We start from the raw sequence: 21,343 nt of genomic DNA on the forward strand, positions 1-21,343 counted from the left end.
CTGCCGCCTTCCCGCGCCCTCTCCTCGCTCCCGCAGATCTCGCGAGAGCGGCCGGCTGGTGGCCGCGGGGGCTGTTGCAGCAGCGGCGGCGGCGGCGGGCGGAGCGGCGGCGGCGGCGGGCGGCGGCCGGGGGCGGCCGAGGAGGAGGAGGAGGAGGAGGCGGCGGCGGAGGCGGCGGCGCGGGCGGCGGCGCGGGGGGGGCGCCGGGAGAGAAGCGGCGGCGGCCGAGGCCGAGCGGCGGCGGCGGCGGCGGGCGGCGGCATCATGGCGGACAGAGACAGCGGCAGCGAGCAGGGCGGCGGCGGCGGCGGGGGCGCGGCGGGCGCCGGGGGGCCGGGCTCGGGCGGCGGCGGCGGCGGCGGGGGCCCGGGCGGCGGCCTGCAGCATGAGACGCAGGAGCTGGCCTCCAAGCGGGTGGACATCCAGAACAAGCGCTTCTACCTGGACGTGAAGCAGAACGCCAAGGGCCGCTTCCTCAAGATCGCTGAGGTGGGGGCGGGCGGCAACAAGAGCCGCCTGACCCTCTCCATGTCGGTGGCCGTCGAGTTCCGCGACTACCTGGGCGACTTCATCGAGCACTACGCCCAGCTGGGGCCCAGCCAGCCACCCGAGCTGGCGCAGGCGGCCGACGAGCCCCGGCGGGCGCTCAAGAGCGAGTTCCTGGTGCGGGAGAACCGCAAGTACTACATGGATCTGAAGGAGAACCAGCGCGGGCGCTTCCTCCGCGTCCGCCAGACCGTCAACCGCGGCCCGGGGCTGGGCTCCACGCAGGGCCAGACCATCGCCCTGCCGGCCCAGGGCCTCATCGAGTTCCGCGACGCCCTGGCCAAGCTCATCGACGACTACGGGGTGGAGGAGGAGCCGGCCGAGCTGCCCGAGGGCACCTCCTTGACTGTGGACAACAAGCGCTTCTTCTTCGACGTGGGTTCCAACAAGTACGGTGTCTTCATGCGGGTGAGCGAGGTGAAGCCCACCTACCGCAACTCCATCACCGTCCCCTACAAGGTCTGGGCCAAGTTCGGCCACACCTTCTGCAAGTACTCGGACGAGATGAAGAAGATCCAGGAGAAGCAGCGGGACAAGCGAGCCGCCGCCGCCGCCGCCCCCCCCGCGGGCGCCGGGGCCGAGCCGCCCCCCGAGGCCGAGGCCGCCGCCGCCGCTGCCGGGCCGCCCGGCGCCCTGCTGCAGGCCGAGGAGCCCGAGGAGGACTGACCGCCCGCCCCCCGGGACGAGGACTGGCCCCGCCGCCGGCGGGAGGGCGGGCGGGGGGCGGCGGGAGGGCGGGGGGGGGGCGGTGGCGAGAAGCCCTCCCCTCGGCCCGGAGCCCCCCCCGGCAGCGCCGCCCGCCCGGCGCCCCCCGCCCGCCGCCCGGCAGCAGCGCCTCCGACCCGCCACCCATCGCTGGATGTTCCTCCACTTTACCCACCGTATCAAACAGTAAGCAGCTGCTAAAACAAAACAAAAACAAAAAAAATTACAAAACAAAACACACAAAAAAAAAAAGAGTCAAAAAAAAAAGTAATAACATTATATATGAACTGTGTTTCCTACTTGATTAAAAATATAAAGAACTGAGTGTTTATTTCCCTAATTAACCGAGAACTTTTGTACACGTTTAAGCTATTATTATTAAAAGTGTTTGCAAAAATGGTCAAGATTATAATATTGCTGAATTATATAAAAAAAAAGTCCTTTTCATGTTGAGCTAACATTTGACTTTAGCACAAAAAAAAAAGAGATATTTTAGAACACGTAAAATAATATTTTTAGTTTTTTCTTCTCATTTTGTTACCAAATTTCGAACCTTAATGGAGGTTACTATAGTATATTTGACACCCTATATACCTGTGATTAGAGATGTGTATATATATATGAGGGCTAGGCATGCTGTGTGTCTGAGCTTTGTCTAAATGTTATGCAGAAGTTTGTAGAGTTAAAAGGTACGTAGGTTTAATTCATGCAAGGTAAACAATAAGTGCTCTCTTTTATACAATATGCATTGCATCTGGACCTTAAACATATAAAAATGGTCAGTGAAACTTCTGTGAACATGAAGAAAAATTATTAAAAAAGGCATTTAAATGAAATTTGCTAACTTGTGATTTTTACGTTTGAACCAAAGTTATTCAAATAGTAAAAAAAAAAAAAAAAAAAAAAGAAAAGAAAAAAAAGGCAAAAAAGAGAGAGAGAGAAAAAAAAGGAAAGGATTTCCTCCCGTACTAATTTTTTTCTGCACCTGTTTGGTTTACAGCTGAGTAGGCCTATTGTCATTGCTGTGTATATGAGATGTACTTGTATTGTTCATAATATATATTTTTTTTATTCTGTGTACTTAAAAGTACTTAACCTGATGTGCAGCGGTTTCCAGTCGACCTGTCTTTGGGCAGCAGGTAGCAAGTCTTTCTGTGTCGCCACTGGCACGAGCACTGTCTCTTATCTCCTAACGTGGTGCAAGGTCCGAACCCACGCTGGGACCCCCCTGCCAGTGCCGTTAACTTCTGCAGGCTGGTAGAAATCAGAGCGGTGCCATCGCAGAGTAACCCCACTGAGCCACGGGGTTTTAAAAGTGGGAGCCAAGCCGGTGTGTGTCTGTAACGGATTTCCATGTAGCTCTGGTGCTAGTTATTACTGGCTACATACCTGGCGAGCCTTGACTATGCCCTCCCCTCCCCGTCCCAGCAGCTCCGTGCGCGCTTGCGGGCTCTGCTCGAAGCCTAGGGTAGGGAAGGGTAGATTGGTCAGAACACTGAGCTGTCCAGGTGTGTTCTCCAAATTGAAATTGTTTGTAATAATAATGATGATGATAATAATAATAGACTTCTACAGGTTGTTCTTTTTTGTTGGTTTTGTTTCTTTTTTTCCTTTTAAAAAAGTCGGTGTGCTTTTAATTGACTAACTTGCTGCTGTATAGTAAAATAGTAATATATTTTTATCATTAAAGTGCTGCATGACTATCATCGTTATGAGTGAAGAGAAAAACGTTATAAAAAGATGCCTTAAACAGTGAAAACAAAACTTTTTTTTTCTTTCTTTCTTTTTCCTTTTCTTTCCTTTTCTTGGATGGAATGCAGTAGACAGCGTTTCAGAGAAACTAGGATCTTGGTCCACTCAAAAGTTTTTTTGGGATGCAGTCGTTTTAATGGTTTTGGAAGCTGGTAGACCTTGCGGCTGCGCTGCTTAACTGGTGGTCAAGGATGGAGTGTTGGAAGGGTGGGGAGAAAAACAAAAAGAAAGAAGTTTGTTATAAGGAATTTTATTTCCTGATGTCTTTTTATTCCCATTTGAATTTATAATTCCCTTTCTCTTTTTCCTTTTGAGATGTACTGTAAGTGTCCAAACAAGCTGTCTCCATTGTACCCTGCGTTATTTCCCTTGACAGAAGTTTTGCTGTTGGTGTTCACAGAAAGTTAACTATAAGCTGCCGGTAGCGAGGTGTTTCTGTTTCTTTTAAACAATCACTGGAAATGTTTAATATTGCTTTAATGTGCACTTTCCTCTCTCCCAGTAGTAAAATAAGCTTTTGGAGTGCGTAATGTGACATTTGACATGGTTCTCAATTACATGTAAACATTTGTCTGATAACCTGCTTTTGAATCGGAGGCTCTGGATGGGCAGTTCCATCGGTTATTGTACTTCAACTGTGATGTGTGCAGGACTGCATTCTCCATGCTGCTAGACGTAGTTAGGACATGAATTGCTTTGGTTTTGCTACTTGACTGATTGATTGTCTCGGTCCTGCTGTTCACCGCCCTCCCTAAAGTTGTCGCGCTGCCGACGGACACGGGCCGGTGCTCGTAGTTCCACGCCGCCACGGTGTGTGCCCAGCAATGAGTAGCGGGAGGCGATGAGAGCGCAGCGAGTGTCCTCCTGTAGCTTTCCATGGCCAACGAGGGGTCTTCTGACCCGCGCCGCCTGGATCCTGCCTGGGATCCGGCTGACTCGAGCAGCGCAGGGGCCGCGTGGTTCCAGTCCAACCAGTCCCACCAGTACAGCCCCCTGGCAGTTCTGTGAACAGTGTCTGAGAACTTGTGGTCAGTTTTTGTCTCGTTTTGGGTTTCCTCTGCGTGTTTCATAGGGTTTTTTTTTGTTACTTCTTTCAATGCACATTATGTATGTTCTAGGACTTGATGAATGATGCTAATTGAAAGACAAAATGACTGTAAAGGTTCGTGGGATTTCGCTCCTGGTTTTCTTTTTGGTTTGATATTCTTTTTTTTTTTTGCTTATTTTTGTTTTTCCCAGAGGTGCTCGGTACTTTACCAAGGCTCTGATATATCAGTATTTAAAACAAAGTACAGAAAACCCTGTTTAATGTTAGAAGAAGAAAGGTATATTTGACCATATGTGTTGTTTTAAAATAAGACAGTATGCTCAAATGTGCCAAGATACCTAATTCCTGAGAAGTATGCCTTATATTTTCCTTGCTGATATGCTTTTAAATGTCTTGTAGAATAGGTCCAAGAGCATGACAAAAACTACTTTATAATGACTACGTGCAAGAAAACTTGAAATTCATTGCAATACTGACTTTATTTTATTTTATTTTTTTAAGTTAAAAGGACACTGTCAAGTAATTTACAGTTGAAATACAACCACCCTGTAAGTGGTTTTGTGCTAATGGAGAAATGTGCTCCGAATTTAAAGTATTTTTTTGGTTGTTGTTAAAAAAAATAAAAAAAAAAAAAAAGAGGAAAATTGCTCTGTCTCTGAGAAGTGAAATAATAAAGAACCAAAATGAGCTGCTGTTGGTTCCTGCTTCTTCATCATGCTCCCTCTTGGGACCCATCCTGGTGCTGGGGCTGGGGGTCCCATGCCCATGGGCAGCAGCTCAGCAGTGGGGTAACAGGCAGGATGCTGGGCTTCCAGCACGGTGTATCCCTAATGCAGAGGAGAGCTTCTTTGGAAAATTCTAATTGATAAAAACAGGAAAATGGGAAAAAGAAAAAAAAAAGACTGAATACTTGACAGTGTCACTTTCTTGCGTATCCCTCGCAGGGGTTGAAATGTGCTTGGTGGGAATGCGGTTCGCAACCTGCCACGGGACCGCGGTGAGGTCAGAGGGGCTGCCCTTGTGGGCAGGGTGCAAGGCAGAGGTGGTCCCATGCAGCAGGGAGAGAGCGGCCGGTGACTTGAGCCCCTGCCCAGAGCCGACTGGTATCTTTTTGTTTGGGGGGGAGCAATTACTTTGTTGCCTTTACAAATAGCACTGTAACCACCTTTTTTTATGATTAGCTGTAGTATAACCTTTGTCCCTTCAAACTATGCAAGCTATGAAATGTAAATTAGGGATCAGTTAAAGATAGTTGATTATATTCAATCAGATGACATTCATGCACTAACTGGAGTATATACAGATAAAGCTATTAGAGTGACTTGTATGCTAACAGCAAGATATAACATACCTACCTATTCTAAAAAGAAAAATGATTATTAATATTGTATAACAGGACTGTGGGGGTTGGGAGGGGATGTTATCTCTTACCTTCTTAAAGGGGGATTTAAGATTTTTATAACTGTTTTTTCCATCAAACTTTAATATTTTTGTCAAATTTTTAGGTATTTAATTTGTAAAATAGATTTTACTTTGTACTGGCGTACAGAAAACAGGGGTTGATTTAAACTTTTTTGAAGCCAAGTGATCAACTACATTTGTAATAAAAAGTCAATGGATCTATATCAGTCGTACTCACTGTTTTCATTTCTTGTACGTTCTAATGCAGTGGCGCTGTATGTCTCCCAAGGAACAAAAAATTGGGGAGGTGGGTGGAAGGAGAAGGCAAAAAACGTCAGCTTTGAGGCTGCAAATTGATGTGTAGGCAAGTGGCCCGCGGTCAGTGGAGATTTGGTAGCTATGCGTTTTTACCAGAACCACGGTGCACTGTTTCAAGAAGGGGTTAAGAAAACCTGACGTTTTTGGCATGTCTTCACTTCATGCTTCCACCTTGGTGCGCATAAACTCTCGAGCCACCCTTTGGGAAGTGCTTAAGAAAACCAAACCCAAACCAAGCAAAACTCTGATTACTCCTAAGGTGGTGAACTACAGCACATCACGTTTTTGCACCTGTACACGGTATCTCTCTTCCTAAAAGGTCTGCCGCTTTCTTCTTTTCTCTAAGTTCAATAGGTTAAACTGTTTTGGTTTTTTACCTTAATTTACATCACCAAGTGTTTTGAGTTGAAGACTTCAGCAGATCCACCGAGGTTGGATCCAACACCTTGCAGAGCACTGGCACGATTCTTTTTTGTTTGCTTTAAACCCAGACCTCCCATTTCCCCTTCCAGGGCATATACCAAATCTGATTGACTTGTCTGTGGCAGAAGTTGTGGGAGCTACAACTGGAGAATCATGACATTAATGTACAAGAATGCTAAAACAGGTTTACATTTGGAGGGGGCTCTTGTGAAACACAAAAACTCAAAGTGTAACTAGGACCAACCAGTTTCCTGGGTTTTGCTGGTCCAGCGGATAGGAAGCCAGTCTCTCATAGGTGTGTTGGAAAGGCAGCGAGGGCAAACTCTTCCCTGAGTGTGCAGTTTGCTCATTCAGAAACCTTCTGCTTCTTGCTGGCTGGGATTGCTTGCTGGGAGGCAGGGCTCTTCCTAAAGCACTGCAGTTTCTCTGCTAAATCGACTCTGTCAAGAATGGGTTTATTTTTAGTCACAAATTTAAAATACTGATTTGCACCTTTTTTTTTCTTTTTTTTCTCTTCACCCCTCTTCCCTTTGCTTTTTGTCAGGCTTACCCAAACTTCCCTTTTATTTTCTTACTATCCTTCTTCGCTGGCTGCCTGCTCTTTGTTACAGCTCAGTTTGTGTAACTGAAGGGTCACTGTCCATGTGGGTGTTTGGACTCTCTCGAAGAGGAGTCTGGCGTAGTTTTAAGATCTCGTGCTGGGCTTTGTAGTTTTTGCACATGCACTTCTCTCCCTAAAAGTTTGACTCTCCTCTGCTTTCTTCTGTAACATATGAAGCTAGGTGAAAGGATCTGAATTTCTGGTAGCAGAACAGAGAAGCGGGTGCATGCAAAGCGTTGTCAAAATGTTTTGACAAAGCCGACAAGGTAAACAAGAGAGTTCCATTTTTATTCTTGATTCCTTCTGCCGTTGCCACTTGCAACAATGAAGGATAATTTCATCCCAGAGCTTTTTTCCAAGCCTGTGGTACCTTTTACTCTGCTCACTTGCACGTGATGCAGCTCGCTGGCACCACAGAATGCGGTGTGTGGGTTGCAAACGTGGCGAGGAGATACATATATAGTTAATAATATATATAGTTAAGCTAGTTAAGGTTAATCCAAATGGACTTTCAAAATGATAACCTTTTTAAAAAGCCTGTTTTAACCAGAGCCTAATCTTTGGACCTGAAGTTCATGGCACTTTTTGTCTAAGTGGGATCTCTTGTGATGGTGATGGTCTGATGGCACGGGAAGGGTGCTCCTCTCGTGTGGCAGCTGGAGTTCCTCTGCCAGAGTCGAGCTGCCTGCTCTGCTCCCATCAGCTGTGCTGCATCCCTGTTCCCATATCGCTCATGCCAGGTGATCTTGGGTCTTCTTTGGGAGTTTCTCTTAGCCTCCTGTCTTTCTTTTTAACTTCTTATCTTTTCAATGCATTTTGGTCCCCAGTAGGACCGTGTTTTAGCAGCAGTAGAGTCTGGGGGAAAGTCAGCCTACCCAGGGGTCTGCAGTGCATCCCCCCTGTGGGCTGTGAGGCTTTAGTGGGCTATGCATTGCTTGGCCATGCAGGACTGAAGATAGCAGAGAGAAGTAAACACCAAATCATCCACTTTTAGGGGTTCACAGAGTTACTTTTCAGTGGTACATTGGATATTGTATTGCAATTTGGATGGCATAAAAGCTGCTGCTGGAGGAGTACCTTGGAGGGGAAAGGATGAATGGGTTTGGTGCTGTCCCACTAACAAAGTCATCTCCTGAGCCAGCAGAGTCAGGGGCGACCGAGCCTGCTAAAAAATGTTTGTCCTGGGGTAGAAGCTCCCAGCAGTCACAGCAGAGGAGGTGTTGTCTGTCTGAAGCGTAGGAAGAGGCTGTCAGAGCAGGACAGGAGGGTGGGCAGCCGAGGGGTGCCTTGGCTGCTGTTCGGGTGCTTCAGCATCTCGACTGGTGTTTGGGGTGGGTGGTAGTTGGTGTGGAGAGGCCCGTCAGAGCCAGATGACAGCAGCTCTTGCAGCACTTTTGCCATAGGAAGCCAAGGGGGGTCATGCAGCTGATCCCATGGGCCGTGGGGCTGAGCTCCTCTGCTGGGGCAGCTCTCCTGGTCCCATTTCTGCTGGTCCCATCTCTGCAATATGGTGTCTGTACATGGCTGAAGCCAGACAAGCAGACGTGTGTGTTGGGAGAGTCAGAGCATGTTACTGTAAAGGTAGTAAACAGTTGTGTAGGGAGTGTTTGAGGGAAAATATCACAGAAGGAGAAATGTTGAAGTTACACGGTGAGGAATGAGGCATGTTTTCATGGAAGAGTGTCAGCTGGAGATTAAGTGAGAAAAGGTAAAGATACAGGGCTTGTGGCCCTGCTGTCTTTTGAGCGTTGACTGATTAAAACAAGGCACAGCAAATGTCTGGATGTCCCCAAACAGCGCATCACTGTCCCTTTGCGGATCAGTACTGCCGGCGCTCCTTCGCCTGAAGAGGGGATGTGGTCCTGAGCCTTTTGCTCTGGAAGACACCATGTCCAGCCAAGGGGAAGGTCAGGCTGGCGGTAGGGTTTGCCTACGTTTGGATATTGTCTCATTTTGGGTGCCCATGACCCTGCACCATGCATCTCTGAGGCTGAGGTGGTGTCTCCAGTGGCTTTGCAGCTCGGGTTGGGCGTGAGCTATAGTTGCTGAGTACTGTCCTGTCTCTGTGTGATGTACCTTGGCTTTACTGTGGAGCTGTCTCAGAGCACACGGCCTGATTTGTTTGTGGTTTAACTAAGCCTAAAGACAAGCTCTACCAACCGCTGGCATTAGGTCAGACCGATCAATGGGAAAGTACAATCTCCAAAACACAGATAACATGACTGTCGGGTCCAGAGTGTGACTCCTTTGCTGTTGAACTTGGCTCTGGCTGTGCTGGTTGCTCATGTAGATGTAGCCCTGGATAAAACAGGAGACTGCCTGTGTAGGTGGCTGACAGGTTTTGCACCTCCTTGTCTTGAGGCTTAGGTTCATGACATGTGGCATATTTCTGCTCCTTTCTGGATCATCCATCAGCTGGGAGAGCGCTTGCTTTGAATGGGCATCTTCTGGATCTCCCCAGTAGGTAACTTGGTCTTAACTCAGATAATTCCTTGACTTTGCTGGTCATCAGCTGGGTTGCTGTCCGTGTTCTCATTAGCTTTGCAAAAATATGCACCTTAACCTTTCCTTAGGAATCTCTTTCACAAAGGAGACTGAAGTGAAAAGAGGACTGGCTGCAACACTGGCAGTGGGAGTTTGAGCTGAGCCTTCCTGGCTGTGGTACAGAAGAGTTTTTTCTTGAAACACTATCTTGAAATATGCAGGAAGCAAAGAAAAGCTTCTTTCTTTCTGTTGTAGATTGGAGAGGTGAGAGGTGTGGAGTTACATCTGCAGCATGGAAGGGTATGTCCCTCTTGCCTTGTGAGACCTTGGAGGATCTGGTCTGCTGTGTGCTGCCAGGAAGCCAAAGTGCATGTCTGGAGAGATTAGACTGCTTTTAAGGAGAACCTCTAGATGCTGAGCTGTCATCCTGGTCAGCATGTTGATTTCTATAGAGAGCTGCTCATAAAGGTGGCTTGCAAATGGCATCTGAATCCCTGTGACCATGTTGACCCCAGTGAGTTTGGATTTTATACTGGACATGGTGCAGAGACTGTGCGGCAGCCCCATGGGTGGGCTGTTGTTGCAGGAGATCGTGTCTCACTGACACATGCCAGCAGTCTGGACTGTGAAATGGCACTGTCATGCTTGCAGGAAGGTCTGGGAGACAAGCCTGGGCTCTTGGGGGCACCTCATCATTCCAGTGGACCGATGCTCCAGGGAGGGCCAGCAGTGGCACCACAGGCTTCGGAGCTGGCATGTGAGGACATGTGAGCTATGGGGTCTGTGCTGCAGGGCTGCTCCCCATGGGCATGTTTTCTGGTCCTCTGTGTCATCAGCTGTGCTGATGTAGCAAGTGGTGAGATGGAGCTGCAGGCTTCATGCAGCGTCTGGAGGAGCTATGTCTCTATCAGATATATGCATGGGTAATTTATATTGCTGGGAGTTGGGGGTGGAGAAGACAAGCAGTGGCAGTTTTTAACATTGCTGGTGAATGTCTTGATGTGCAACTTGAGCTCAAGTCTTTGGGTGCTCATCACATCCACAGTGCCCTTCAGTTGCTGTATTAGCCCCGGTTAAAGACTGGAGTAGGCTTTGTTCTTCTAACTCTGGGTAGAAAGGCATGTGCCAGAGTGCAGAACAACATCTGCACATCTTGGCCAGGACCTATCTGGATAGGACATCTTGCAGCAGCCCTGATAATTGAAGGTTCATTGCTTTGGTTTGAGTGTCTTTCTCTCCCCCAGGTTGGCCTTGCTGTACTCTCTTACTAGGCAGTATGCTTCATTTCTCCATGCTCTGTCCTGGTTGCACACCAGTTTGTGAGTGCAATGCTAGTTGCTGGATTTATTACCTATGGTCTCCTGAGGTTTAGAGCTTGCCTGGGCTTGCAGTTTGCTCAAGTATTTAGCATGGGCAGAGGAGCTTAAACCAGCAGCTCCTTGGGAGTGTTCATCAGCACGATGGCAGCAACTGGTCCTCAGAACTAACCTGAGGATCAAGAGATGGCCAGTGAGTTTCCAAGGGCCAGCTCTTCTGCATTGGTGTAGCAGAAGCAGGTCCAGCTGTCTCACTTGTAGGTGAACTGTGAAAGCTTGCTGGTCTATGGATACTTCAAGAAATGCTGGGGCTAGGAAGCGTGGATAAAGGGTTTAGTGAGATACGGTGTTTAAACCTCCCACTCGAGTGATGCTGAGGAGAGCTGGCAACATAGCATTGGCTCATCAGGAGCCGTGTGGGCCGAGCAATTTAAGAATAATGTTGTGTGAGCAGGAGCAGAGGTGAAGGAGCTGGTGTCTTGTCAGGTGCCAAGTTATAAATGGGGTCAAAATTTCCTTTTATTAAAGATACTGTTATTTAAATAATAAATGGCAGTAGGATCAGCATTGCCAGGGGCTGCTGAAGGGCAGGCGGGCAGGTCTCTGAGCAAAATAGGGACTAGAGGCTTTAAATTATTTTCTAGCATTAATAATTCTGAACTGAGCACTGCAAATTCATGTAAATGTCATCTCTGCTTTCATACATGCAGACAGTTTGGTTTGTGGATGGGTCGTTTGACAGTGCCACATTCAGAGGCTCATTCCATCTTTAAACTAAAAGAAGTTGGCTTCTGAGAAGCAACTGTCAATAAAAGTCCTGGTAAATGAGTCCTTGCAGGCTTCTGCATGGCTATATATAACTTATCTTGTCCAGTGAAAGTCTCTAATTGGTGGTTTAAAGTAATTAAAAGAAAAGAATCTATTAACAGTCTGGTTTTAGTTTAAAGATGGACTTCATGTGGTCATAAAGTAAAAATCCTAGCTTGATTGTGGGAATCAAAGAATGTTGGCTTGATTGCACTAGGAACTGCACACAGGAGTGCAGAGAGGACACACTTTACGAGTGATTATGTCCTGATAAAATACTATGCAGTGCAACAAATGGAGGTGCTCCAAGCTCCAGAAAGTGTCTTGAGGCCAAAGTTGCTGAGCTGGTAAAGACGAGATGGCATTAAATCATCTTCAGGTGGTTGTGGTCCCTCCTCACCTCGGCGCTGGCTGCCTTGCCTTTCGTTTGTGGAAACTTGACTCACAACTGGGCAGGATTAAAGGGGCAATGTATAATTTAGTACTAAAGCCTTGGTTGAGAAGTTGTTCTCTGTTTTGGAGATGCCTCCAGAAGCTGTGGCAGTAGCTCTGAGAGATTAGGATGGCAGAGAATTTGGCTTTGGGAAATACAGGCTCTGCTCCCAGTGACTGGGAGGTCGCTTGTGGTGAGTTACCTGTTGAGTGGACAAGTAGATCCTGGAAGATACCAGAGTGTTTGGGGCTCTCATCCTTGAAGCTGGGATGCTTGGGTATTTGGGTGCCTGGAAGAAGACAGAATTTAGGGCATAGTGGTACCTTTTCCTGAAGGCGAAGGTACCAGACGGGAGTGCAGGAACAAACTGTGTGCCTGTTTCTCCTGGAGGACAAGGAGCAGCTTCTCAGCACAGGGTACAAGAAGGTTGAGAGCAGAGTTGGGTACGTGGAAGGGACAACCAGCTGCGGGGCTGCAGATTGGGATAAGAAAAGGGCTTGTGGTTCAGACACTTTAAGTATCTGTATACCAGTATGGAAACATGAAACAAAAGTAGTTGTAGGCTGCTTGATGGTGTAGAATGACCTTGGCATAGCTGGCGTGATTGAAACAAGAAGGGGGGGGTGATGAAAATCAGTAAGATACTGCATTATCTGCCATCAAACTATACCAAATAGGCACTCTAGGTCATAAAGGTGTGAAAGAACACTAGATCTGACAAGTTGCTGTAAAATCTGAGAGGACACTGGAGTAGTGACGACCACACAGCCAAATTTATGTTGGATATAAATCTCATATTTTAATGACATGGAGGTATTAGGAAATTTTCTATTCCAGACAAGAAGAAGGTTATGGGGCTGAGGAGAAAATGAGGCTCATGTGTCTTCATAAACCTGTATGAACAAGTAAATTCAATTATGTCTATGCTATCTGGCCAGATTGTTCGGGAAGAAGCTGGCTAGCATTTTGGTGAACAAGCATCTTGATTTACTTGAGGGATCATTTCTTGTACCAACCTGGTATAGACTTAGCCTTGATTTAGGACTAAAACTGGTTTGAGATGTAATGACTGTTGAGTCATTTAGTAGCAGTCAGTGACCACAGTACAATTACAGGTTCAGCATCCTCGGGGGTGGAAGGTCTTGGACTAAAAATGAGTCTTGTGCTATAAGACATTGCAGGGGAAAAGATTAGAAAAACAGAGTCCTTAGACTTGTCAAGGCAGCCCCATAGATACCTGGAAAGGTTACAGATAGCTTGAGTTAAGCAGAGCTTCAGAGCTGAAGGGGAAATCAGTTATAAAGGAAGGGACTTCCGGAGTCCAGCAAGACTCCATCAAAAGACTGGAGTCCATCTCTTGCAGTGGACTGAAAGAGCCATGCTGTGTGGCAGGCAGCCTGTAAGCTGGACATTAAGCAGTTTAAGAGGGGCTTTGAAGAGCCTGGGTCTTAGGGAGCAAACACTGCCTTAAGTGTGTCAGAGAGAAGGCTGGGGACAAAACCTTAAATGTGCAGGACTGAAGGCACAGTTAATTTTCAGCGCTACTTCATACTACTTAAGTGACTTATCCATGTCATTCTGGAGCACAGGGCATGTTTGAGAGCCTGCCTATGCATCACCTTGTCCTTTTGCATGGTAAAGATAAGGAACCTCCCTATGAACTCTAGTGTTTGAGGCAGAGAAGCTGGAGCAAAGTAGTGAATTTAAGTGGAAAAGCAAGAGATATACCTAGGAGTTGTGAAAGAGCTTGAGACTGAAATGCTAACATTACTAGCAAAAATAGGGCTGTTAAAAACTAGCTTTACCATAGAAAAACTATGGTGTTCTCCATAAGTAGCTAACATCCTAATGTCAGATTAGTATTTTTTTTAATTAAAGTATTAAACGGGGCGCTGGGAATTGCAGATCAGCAACCCAGCACTCCGGTTTGAGAAGGAGAGACTGAAGTGCTCTAACTCTTCAGTATGTGATAGGTTGAAATCAACATGCTTTCTGCAAAGAAAGGTAGTTGGACTACATGGTCTTTGAAGGTCCCTTCCAACCCAAACCATACTGTGATTCTATGATCAGTCTTGTTTTCTGGGTAATCTAACAGAATCTTTGAACGTGTTGACAAGCAGTTGGAGGTAGAGAATCAACTGATCTTTATTTGGTTGATTTAAAAGGTTTTATCAAGTCCTCCCCAGAAGGTACTCAAAAATTACGCTTGTAATGAGAAGTGCAATATCTTGGAGTCCTTCTCTATTTGCAGCTGATGTTGATCACTTGGGCAGCAAAAGGTAGACAGAGGTCTAGTTGGAGATGGTGATTGAAGGCTTCCAGGTCTGCATCTTGAGTAGGTCTTCAACCTTTGAGCAAATGAGTTTCCTGTGGAAAACACTGATTCATTAAAACCAAAGATGCCAGGTGGAGAAGGGTTGATTTTCACTGAATTTTTCTGGTGAGCTCATCTAGGTCCAGGACTCAAATTCTGGTTGACTGCAGAGGAGAAACAAGCCCACAATAATGGGTAGCGTGGCATCTAGATTCCTCCTTTAACGTGACACCCTCCTATTCAAATTCCTACCCTGAGCTTGACTTGCAGGTCTGCCAAATCCCAGAGCATGCCTCAATAGCTGATGTGGAGGATATGTTCTGTTTTCTTTTGGTTTTATCAGGAAAAACCTGATTTTGGTTTTGGCAATGGGCAGAAAGGGAAAGAGCAGGGAAAGAGCACTGGTCAACATCTTCCAGGTCTCATTTTGGCACTGTTCTTGAGGGATTGGTGTCCATGTGTGTGAGTGCGTGCAGACCTGTTATCTCTCTTCCCAAGAGACCTAGAAGGACCCACAGCTAACTGGTGTGAGCTGGAGCATCCCTTTGCTGCTCTAGCTTGGTTTCAGGCTCCTTAAAAGTCTAGAAGTCATAGAAAATACACTCACTTCTCCCACCTTCCCTGTCTTTATTAGATCATGGTACCAAAGAGTAAGTGCTTTGATAAGTCATTGGATTTTGCAAGAGGAGCAGGTTAACTGCAGCCACCTCAAGTTAGAGTTAGTGTTTAGATAAAAGAATTAGCAATTGAAATTGCCCCATCCCTGGCAGTGTTCAAGGCCAGGTTGGACAGGTCTTGGAGCAAGCTGCTTTAGTGGAAGGTGTCCCTGCCCATGGCAGGGATTGGAACTAGGTGGGCTTTAAGGTCCCTTCCAACCTAAACCATCCTGTACTTATACGAAAGAATAGAGTAGTTGGTTTATACCATAGAAGTGACTTCAGCCTGCCCGTGACTGGAAGTTCCGAAGATCATGATGAGGTCTGGTACTGTGAGCATGCAGCAGTAGGTGCCGGCTCTGGGAAATGCAAGACAATGGGCAGGGGGCGGAAAAAGGCAATTTTTAATGCTCCAACAGTATTGCTGGGCTTTAAGTGATTTGCTCATTCAGGAAGAAGAATATTGAATTCTGGGTAGCAAAACCAAATGAGGTGAAGGTTTATAAGCTGCCATAGAAAATAACTGTGTGTTAGAGCAGTAGGTGCTGAGGTCTGAGACGCTGCAGCGCATGAACTCTCCCGTGACACGGTTCATCAGACCCTCGCGGTGCCCCTGTGCTCCTTCCCCTTGGTAATCTGGTGCTTGTCACTGATGCAACCTTTGTCCCTCCCCTTAGAAATACCTATTTAATGGGATTACTCACTTCTAGTTAAATTGTACCAGCTGACTTTGAAGTACTTAATATCAAAATGTTGTGGTATGCTTGCATGATAGCTATTTGATGTAAGTACAAAAATCTCTTGTGCTCTCTCTTTAGGAATTTGGGCTTTGAGTTTCATTGGGGAGCGTTGTACGTACCCAACTGCACGGGATCAGGCCCATCTCTTTTTTAAAATGTATTTCGTATCTGAGATTAGAAACATTCTAGGAGACAAATCAGAAGATAAAGTTGTCTGTTACAGGCTCAGATGATAATAGCGACTTGTGCTAAAGGCTGCCCGTCCACGTAGCAAACTGCACGGCTGCTTCTGTTCTAACTGCTGTCAAAGGTCCGGCATTTTGGTAATAGTATTTATTTTCTAAATGTACTGAGTATACTTGCCTTTAAATCCTGTTAGGTACAGATAATTATTGTTGGTATTCTGTAAATTAGCTCTATACTAGCATTCACATTGGAGTAGGCTTAATATTGTGAGTGTCAAAGATGACTTGAAAAAGGAAAATTCATTTATACCCTTTTAGTGCAGTTGTACCCCATACAAGGTGTTGTTTGTGGAAGTACCAGGAGTGCTACAACTGTCTCCCCCACTTTTACTTGCTGTGATTTTCTGCAGGAGAACATACAGATTTAAATCAATTTTTCCATCCTTCGGAGACACTGAGATATTATCACAGTGAGGCAATAGATAAACTAGGCCATACTGCAGAGAAAATGTATCTTTTCCTTTTTTTTTTTATTCCTTCTGCTGTTAATCAGGCCTCCGAGCATTTTTATTATTATTATTTTTAATTTAAAACAGTTAAATTGTTTGAGTACAAATCACTTCCCCCGTGTCTGGTGCGACATCCTCTAAGACACCATAGGTCTGTTCAGGCTGGATTATTTGTGGTCTTCCAGAAAAACTAGATGGCTGGAATCACTAATGCCAAAATTTGCCCACGGCAAGGGAGGAAAATCCTTACCCCATCCAGACCCTTTCCAGTCACCCCACAGCACCCCATAAGGGTATAAATACCTACTTTTTCTTTTCCAGGTGATCTTTAAGGCCAGGCAGCAGCAGGCAGGGTCGGTCTGTCTGGGCAGAAGGGATGGGGCTCTTGCCCTGCAGATTTACCCTGCTTCGGCATCAAATCCAGCCGGTTTTAGGCTGAGTTTCTGTCCCCCGAGCAGAGCTCAGCCCCAGCACAGCCAGCCCCAGGGCTCTTTGGTGCTCCTTGCATCTTCTTGGGTACAAGATCTCTGTGGGTGATGGTGCCCACAGATTGCCCAGCTGCTCGGTGTGCATTTAGGGAGCTACATGTGGTTGGATTTCACTGTGTCCTCAATTGTGATCCCCAGGGCAGAAAAATTAGGACTTTCTTCTCAGTTAAATTAAAACCACAAAAAGTGAAGCAAAACCTCTGGAGAGCGGTGTTACCTGTGGTAGTGACCGCCGTTCACCACCCGCTTCTGTTCAGCCATGACCCCTGCTTTGGTTCTGCTGGGTTTTTAGCCATCTTGACCTCTTGTTTGCAAATATGATTGGTAATATAATGCTCTATGTACAAATGTCTGTGTGGCTCATGTGTATGTTTCTGTGGTTCAAGTCAGCCACAGAGTTCTGGAATTTCATTGTACTTTGGTTAAATGTTGGACTTTTAACTCTTCTACTGTATGGCTTCTTGATTTCTCTTGTCCAATGTGGACCAACTCTATTTTTGGAAATAAATAAGCATGTAAATAAAATGAATGGGTTTATGCCACTTACAAGAAAATGCTTTATTTAAAATATACACTCAGTCTTGTATATTTTATGGTATCTCAGGGAGGGACAAGGCTCAGGCACCGGCAGCCTTGGTGATGAGGTACCATATTATGTACAAATTCATTTCCAAGTGGTTTCAGAAGAAGACTTTCCATCTCCTGAGTCAAACCCCCATAGGACCAGCCTGGAGGAGGAGGAGGGTGGGGGGGAATCCAGAAAGAATCACATAGCTTAAGAGGAGTAAAGGAAATAAACACAACTTTCCTCTCAACACAAGGCTTCTGGTTTGAGGTGTCTGGGTGCCAAGGATGCTGCCGAGTGCAGGGATGCTGTGGGGCAGTTCTCGGCTCCTGCCCAGGAGCATGTGGAGATCAGGAGCATGATGACTTCTTTTCTTTCTCTTAAATTTCTCCATATAAACCAATATTTACCAGTAATCCTGTGTTTCTGTTTTTGTTTCTTGGCAGACTTTTACCAGTAAATATCGGTTTATTCCTGAAACCAGAAGCCCTAAACATACCTTTGTTTATAAGGTCAGTTGTCATTTTGTCTCTCTCGTTCCCCGCTCCCCCCCCACAGTACAACCTGGCAGGTGATTGAAAGGTACCAAGTTTTCTTTCTAGTTTTCCTGCTCTGCATCTCTGGGAATGGAGCCCGCAGGACCTAGAGCCTTCTGTTGGTAACGTAGACCTGAGTTTACAAATTCTTCTTTTACCATTTTAAAGCCTGCTTTTAAGGACAGAGGTGTTCCCAGCTGCGGGAATGGGTAGAACCCCCACAAAAGTAGAAACACCTCTCTGAAGCCTGTGGGTAGGTCTCTCACAAGCATCTTCAGGCTTGGGGCTGAGGAAATAAGTTATCCCAAAATATACACTGAGAAATGCCATTGCTGGTTTGCAGGGAGCAGGACTGGGGGAGGGAAGGGTGAGAAAGGAGTTGGAAAAAATCATTCCCCCCCCTCCCCCCCCATTTTTTTCTGATTTACTTGAAAGTGTGACGTGGGGAGGAGGGAGAGAGTTTGAACATTGCCCTTCCTGAACTTGGCGTAAACTCTTCTCCAAGGCTGGAAGAAAGGGCAAGTGCAAGGTCTGATCCTTAAAAGGACATTGCTAGGTGTCTGAGACCCCAGAAGCAGCTGCACCTTCAATGACAGGAACCAGTTTAGGTCATCTTGTCAGAGTTTTGGTTATTCCCAGACAAATCCCCTTTGGGAGCATTGAAGCCTCCTGTATTTTTGTGCAAGTGTTTGCGACCCAAACACAACAACCTTGCGCTGATACTCCAGAAACAGAGAAGCTGGTGAGGAATAGAAAACGAGTTCTCTGCATGGTCCCAGCCAATTTTTCTTCTCCCAAGTAAACAAAATGCCAAAAAAAAACCCAAATAAAGCCTTCTTCCAAAATGCAACCTCCCAACAAAGCAAGCCAAAATGGATCTCAAACGCCTACTCTGGTTGTATCATATGTGGTTGGTGAGAGCTCTTTCAGCCTAGCTGCAACCTAACTATGTCCCTTTAAGGAGCACCAGTGTCTATTTTCCTCTTAATGAGCACCAAAGCTGAGGGGTTTGCAGGTTTCAGATGCAGGCTGAAGTTCCTGCAGCCTTAGATGGAGTCCAGAGTGAGGGGAGCCCTTCCAGCTGTGCACTTTGAGCTGAACACTACCTTTCCTCCCCTTTTGCAGCCTGGGTGGTTCTGATTGCTGGCAGTTCTGTAACACAACTTTAATCTGAGCAATTGAGGCTGGTCCTACCTTATCTTCAGACGTCTTGCGGAGGACTCCTGTTACCAGTTTGGTACCCAAAAGCTACACCCCACCATCAGAAGTCACTTACTCTTTTTTTTGTCCAAGGCAGTGATAGATCACCCTCTCTAGCTCTAATGGAAAAAAAGATAATTGCAATGCAACTTTCTAATACATTGTTCATATATACATAATTCCATTGCAATCCCAGATTGGAGAAGAGATCTGTTAAAGGTATATATTAGTCTAGATTTTTTCTTATTGTAAATACTGTAATTTTATAATACTGTCAATATTTTATTAACTTAGAAATATTTAACAGAGTTTAATCTATGGTAGTTGATTTATTTATAGGTTTATGTTGCAGCCAATATTGCATTACATTCTAATGTAAGATTAACTTTCAGCATGTAAACATTGATTTAATCTATCCCTGGAAAGATTAAGAAAGAAAACTTAATCTGTATTTATCCCCCAAATCCCAGTTTGGAATTCTTTAATGAGATCTTAGGAGGTTCCAAGAGCTCGGGAATCTTAACAACTGCGGTAGGATTTGAAAACTTGAATTTGCAAATGTGGCTCTTTCACCCTGTGAACAAGTTTGCTTCAATACCTGGTCTATACAGTACGGAAGTCTTTATTTTGAGCAAAGGGACACTCTCAGATCAATCGTAGATTCTCGGGGTTTTGGAGGGGAGGGGAAGCAAAACTGGCCCCCGTGCATGTGTGTTAATGCTTTCTTAATTGCAAGGGGTAAAAGAAAATATCCTTTTCTTGTTTGGCTCTTTGGCTGGAAGCATTCCTGCAGCACTTTGCATCCCTGTTACGAGGAGGCTCCAGAGGTCCTGCCACCGCGGCACCGACTGCAGCCAGCGCTCGGTGAGATGGGTACACGAGCACCAAGTCTAAAACCTGCCAGTTTTTGACCAAAGTTTTTACCTTTTTTATTTTTTTCATTCTCTCTCTCTCTCTTTTACTCTGATGGTGTCCCTTTAACAGCATAAAGATGTTCACGTTCTCTGCAAAAAACATTAAGAGTTATTTTCTTTAAGGCAGGGCAGAATTGGACTGTAATATGTTTTGCATAAAAAATACCAAAACTATATAAGGTTTTTCATGGGAGCTGGTATTTTTGGAGTGTAAAAGTTAATCTTTATTAGAGATGTGCCAATCTATACTGCTTTATTGTAGTGTTGTTACACTTAGGCCTTTCAGTTAACTTACAAATATATACTGTAACAGTATACTTTGTACAGATTTATTTAAAATTTATTTGAAAAACTGAAATAAAGTAGGCAGACAATAAAGATATTTATTTTTCATTTGACTATGTAAGAAGGTATCATTCTTTTGGTTTTAGTGCACTGGTGTACCAAGCCTCAGAACCACTGCTTTCTCCAGCTCATAGGATGCTTTTCCGAGACTGTGGATACGTGTATGTGTACTGCTGTGTTGATAAGTAAATGCCAACGATGGAGTTCGTTGCTTTTATACATCCCAAAGAGAAGTTCTCCACCGTTCATTTTTCTGTTTTCTGACTGAAAAGGCGTGTGTTTGTGAACAGTGTTCACACAAGTTCTGCCATCCCACCCTCACATCAGCTTATACCAATGCCAGGATGGGAGGATTTGCCTGCGAACCTTCCCCAAAACACCCCGGTCCGCAGTGGCATCATCAGGGAGCAGTTCAAACGTGTGTCCTCTGGGCTTTGTGTAAAGCAGATGCAGAACAAGAAAAATCACGATGTTAAATCCATTAGAAAACCAATTCCTTATTGTACAGTAGTATGGAGATCTCTAGTCAACCTGCCATTAATAATAGATTCTTATTTTTTGAATGATCTATTTAAAAGAACAGCAAGCATTGTATTTGCTAGTAAATCTGAAGTGTTTACATGGAATTACTAAATAAATTATTTGATCTAAGATGGCTCTCATCAGTGCTGATTTTTAATGCTGGAAATTAATTTCGGCAGCTGCTTTTTTAGTTCATGCTGTTCTTTAAAATCTCCCAGAGCATTTTTTTTTTTCTCTCAGTGCATCCTTGTGGGTTGAACAAGGTTCTGAGGAAGATGCAGAGTGTGCCTCTCCCGGTGAGGTCTGGCAGGAGTGCTAGCTAACGTTCTGCACCCCCCTCCACGCCATGAGACTGCCCCTTCCTATTCCAGACAACTGCTTGCAGTGCTGAGACAGAGAAGGATGCTCTGAGCTGGAAGCCCTGCGGCAGATGGAACTGCTTAGCTGCAGTTTTCGCCCGTCAGAGCCCTGGTGCATGTATATAGATAGATATATATTTTATAGCAGAAAGCATTGGGATAGAAGTAAAACATCA

General features: G+C 45.7%; 1 protein-coding gene across 1 annotated transcript; it reads left to right on the forward strand.

Moving 5' to 3' along the window:
• The first annotated feature begins 249 nt into the window (after positions 1-249).
• On the forward strand, positions 250-20,937 carry PURA (purine rich element binding protein A). Its single transcript, XM_061456536.1, is given in 7 exon segments — positions 250-1,131; positions 1,133-1,239; positions 1,356-1,437; positions 17,738-17,803; positions 17,894-17,949; positions 19,810-19,891; positions 20,373-20,937. Coding segments are annotated over 7 exon segments (1,308 nt in total). The 5' UTR covers positions 250-264; the 3' UTR covers positions 20,421-20,937.
• The last annotated feature ends 406 nt before the right edge of the window (positions 20,938-21,343 follow it).

Source organism: Pezoporus flaviventris, unplaced genomic scaffold (assembly GCF_033815535.1).
Source record: "Pezoporus flaviventris isolate CSIRO_AGI_PZ_B2104156 unplaced genomic scaffold, CSIRO_AGI_Pfla_v1 ptg000023l, whole genome shotgun sequence".
Classification (NCBI taxonomy): Eukaryota; Metazoa; Chordata; class Aves; order Psittaciformes; family Psittacidae; genus Pezoporus; species Pezoporus flaviventris.